Source organism: Protobothrops mucrosquamatus, unplaced genomic scaffold (genome assembly GCF_001527695.2).
Source record: "Protobothrops mucrosquamatus isolate PMUCROS unplaced genomic scaffold, P.Mucros_1.0 scaffold3515, whole genome shotgun sequence".
Taxonomy (NCBI): Eukaryota; Metazoa; Chordata; class Lepidosauria; order Squamata; family Viperidae; genus Protobothrops; species Protobothrops mucrosquamatus.
The window spans coordinates 29,019-33,006 of record NW_015389485.1 but is presented as its reverse complement, the minus strand read 5'-3'; the positions used below and the strand labels follow the sequence as shown (position 1 = coordinate 33,006).

General features: G+C 38.9%; 1 protein-coding gene across 1 annotated transcript in view; it reads right to left on the bottom strand.

Annotated features, from left to right (window-relative positions):
• ANXA11 (annexin A11) overlaps positions 1-3,988 on the bottom strand; it is a 35,067-nt gene that overhangs the window by 2,804 nt on the left and 28,275 nt on the right. The window contains exons 12-13 of the mRNA XM_015827125.1: positions 2,631-2,726; positions 266-324 (exon numbers count right to left, since the gene is read on the bottom strand). Of these exons, the coding sequence (XP_015682611.1) occupies positions 266-324; positions 2,631-2,726 (155 nt within the window). The remainder of the gene's footprint in view (positions 1-265; positions 325-2,630; positions 2,727-3,988) is intronic.

Genomic DNA, 3,988 nt, shown 5'->3' with positions numbered 1-3,988 from the left:
CTATCTATCTATCTATCTATCTATCTATCTATCTATCTATCTATCTATCTATCTATCTATCTATCTATCTATCTATCTATCTATCAGCTACAGTGACATGTATTTGTAGCTAACCTGGCCTTAAACCTGCAAGCCCAACTCACATCTACATTTTGTACCCCTGCAGTAAGCTAACAAATTTTTCTTAATGAAGCCTGGATCCCTTGAATATTTGAGCACATGATTATCATCTTTTTAAGCGTTTGGGGTTTCTGACTTTAGTTACCTTCATGGCCTTGTGCAGCCTCTCTGCAAAGAAAGCCGGTGTGTTTTTCATGCACTTAACTGCAAAAGAAAATTGGGAGAACCCATTAGTGATGCTTCGTAAATTCATACCAGGCAAGCACAGCAACGTCAAAGGAAATGGCCCCACTTAGTGATATTAACGATGTCATCCCCCTTTATGTAGCATCTTGAGTGATCAAAATGCCCTCAGTGGATTCTATTGTTACTTGTTTGGGAAAGGACCAAGGCGAATATCACTGCAAACATAAGACAACAACATGCACTTTTTTTTTCATGAACCACGTTGAAATGGGTCACACAGATGAACACGGCACAAATTTAACTTACACGCTAGCTAACTACTAGAAATGAATGCAACCACACTGCTCACAATTACCAGATACACAATCCTTAAGGAAGCCAAAGGGAAGCACAGATTGTTCATTAGATTCAGTAGGTAGGGCAGAAAGTCAACAACAACAAAACATTTTCACAACACAGCCATTGATATCACCTATTTTAAACCTACAACGATGTTTTGTATATAATATTTTATTCACCCGATCTGGCACAATTATTATAGCCGTACTGCAGCTGAGAGGCATTTTTCTTAAGGCTATCATTTTGGTGGACCCTTCTTGATTTCATGGCTTAGACCAGGGGTAGTCAACCTTGGCTCTTTTATGACTTGTGGACTTCAACTCCCAGAATTCCTGAGCCAGCACAGCTGGCTCAGGAATTCTGGGAGTTGAAGTCCACGAGTCATAAAAGAGCCAAGGTTGACTACCCCTGGCTTAGACTGTCACTTTCTTAGGTTAAGGTAAATTCCAACTCATGGTAAAATACAAAGGAGTATTACCAACAACGCCACAATGGCAGATAAATCAAATCAGGAATCCAACTGCACATCAAAATTATAGTTATGCAAATTTCACAAAAAAAAGACACGATCATCTACAGAGTTTATCTTCTTTTCTTTAAAAAATGATCAGAAAAAAAGATTCCTTTCTCAAATCTCATACGGCTTCATTTTTTTTTTTCCTGCTTTGGCACAGTGAAATTTTGGAATTCACCCTTTCATGTTTAAGCACTTCTGCTTTGAAACAAATCTGTTGCTAAGGCAAAAAGGTTTCCTGCCAATTAAGTACAGGAAAAAGCAAAAAACAAAAATTAAAATTTTCCCCAAACCCTATGCTGTTACTTATGTTTTCTGTTCATCAAAAGGAATTATGCTTTATGCCACTTTCTTCTCCTTTATCTGAAAGCAAGTTTGTTTCGCTGTTTATTTGCTAGAAGTGATAAATTTATTTATCATGCCTCTATAGGTTTGCCCAGCACAAACACAGAAGAAAAAGAACAATTACAGACAGCTCTTGATTTACAGCCATTTGTTTATCAACCGTTTGAAGTTGCAACTTGAAAAAAAGCAACTTTTATTTATTATTAAATTTGCTCGCTGCCCACATCGCTGCAAAGCCACTTATGTCTTTTACAATTGTTGTAAAATAAAAATTAAATTAAATTAAAAGGACCATCGCGTATAATATAATTAGCATCTCTACATTCAAATTAAAACGTAAGCTTTTTTTAAAAAAAAGTTTTATAGGGAGCCACGAAAAGGAAGAGATTTTAGCGCTGTTAATAAAACTGACTTCTGGTGTAATTCTGGTTCAGGTGGGTCCCGAAGAACTGAAAAATGAGAATAGTTTAAAAATCTCTAAACTATGATGGTAAACTCTGCCGTGCAGAAGAACCAGTCAGAACCCCAAGCAGAGAATTAAATCAGATGTAGCAATACTGGAAACTGACTTGAACTCTTTGCAATAAACATGCATATCCAAATGCCAGGAACAGTGTGTCAACTCCATAAATTGTTGTTCTTCTTGCATACACAACCTGCCCCTGACTTTGGGTAATGATTGGTAATCTGGAGATATGGAAAAAGTACAAAGAGTGCAGAACGATATGAAAAACAGCATTCTGGATACAGATCAAAAGATGAAGTTAGGATTTGGATAACCTGACCAACAGGTTACTGCAATTATGAAAGTGCGACCTGAGAAAAATCGTGATTTTGGTAGTTTTCGGAGCAAGGATCTTGCAAGTGTTCATTATCTGGACTGTGTAGAATTTAACAATTTTTGAATGAAGGACAGACTATCTCCAGTGGTGGGATTCAGCCAGTTTGCACCACTTCGGCAGAACCGGTAGCTAATTTTTTGTTGCCCAGGCCCAGAATGGACTTCCGGAAGTGGCATCCACACAGAGAACCGGTTGTTCATTGGATAAGCTATCAAAAGTAGGAAACTTATCAATAACTACAATACCGATGAATGGTTTGTCCTAGTCAGCAAGATATCACTCACCTACTGCCAGCATCCCAGATTCAAGATCACCCGACATTTCTCTGCATATGCTCTTCTCAATATCCCGGTTACACATTCGCTGGTATTCATTGAAAACTGTAGAAAGAGACCAAGATATGTCAATATTTGTTCTAGGCAAAAGCATTTTGGCTAAAAACCTCCACAACCTCCTTCACCTGGCAGTAATTGCTTCTGAACTTAGTGAACTGAATAGAAATGCGTCAAAGAATTGCGTCAAAGTTTCAGTTTAAGGATTCGTAACCACTATCCACAGAAAATACAGCAATCGATTTTCGCAACAGAGAGGACGACCTTAAATAAATGTCCTGTAACTCTGTGTTACAAGAAGTGACAGCTTTCAAAGGTCTCCTGTTAACATCCAGCTCGAGAATCCAAATAAAACTCCAGGTTCGTTTCGTTTCCAGGAAGCTTATTGTTTATTGAATACACTACTTGGTTATGTCGGAAAAAAAACTAACTCTGAGGTTCCAACACCAATTCATAGACTTAAATAACAGTTTTCCCAGCTAAAAACTCAATGCCTTATGTAATCCATATCAACAAGTCCACTTTGTTATGGGAACCGTCTGCTTCAAATCCACATCTGTTCTTGTGTCCTTGACAAGGCTTCAGGCTCCCATGGTCTGCAGCTGAATTGAAGAAGTTTTGTTTCTCCATCTACCCATTTGAAAGTAACACTTACACACACACACACACATCAATCTAAAGGCACATTGAAACGCAGAGGCATGTAGCTGCCAAAGTTTCATCCTTGACTTCTCCTTACTGTGGAACTCCTCATCTTATGAGATGAGCAAGCCATGGCATATCATATGTATTTTTTTTTAAATCCCAACGATCACTAGATGGCAGCAAAGCAATGTAGAAAACTCTATAACTCTGTGCTGCTATCTGGTGGCCATGTAAAGATTTACAATTCAGGAACATACCGTATTTTCCCAAAAATAAGACCCACCCAGAAAATAAGACCTAGCCTGATTTTTTTGGGCTGGGCCTAATATAAGCCCTACCCCAAAAATAAGCCTGGGGGATGGGTGTGGCCAGCCCTTAGTCTCTGTCCCAAATGATCTCCTTTCCATCTGGTCACTGAAAAACTGGTAGTCCTCAACTTACAACAGTTGAGCCACTTAACAACCGTGTTACTAACTTATCAACTGCAGTGATTTCCTTAACAACCGTGGCAACGGAGGCCGTAAAATGGGGCTTGACAAACGTCTCACTTAACAGCAGAAAATCTGGGCTCAGTTTTGGTTGCTAAGTCGAGGACAACCCATGATAGATCCCTCCACCGGGTGATTCTTCATGGACCCACACTTCCGATAAACTTATTCAACGCC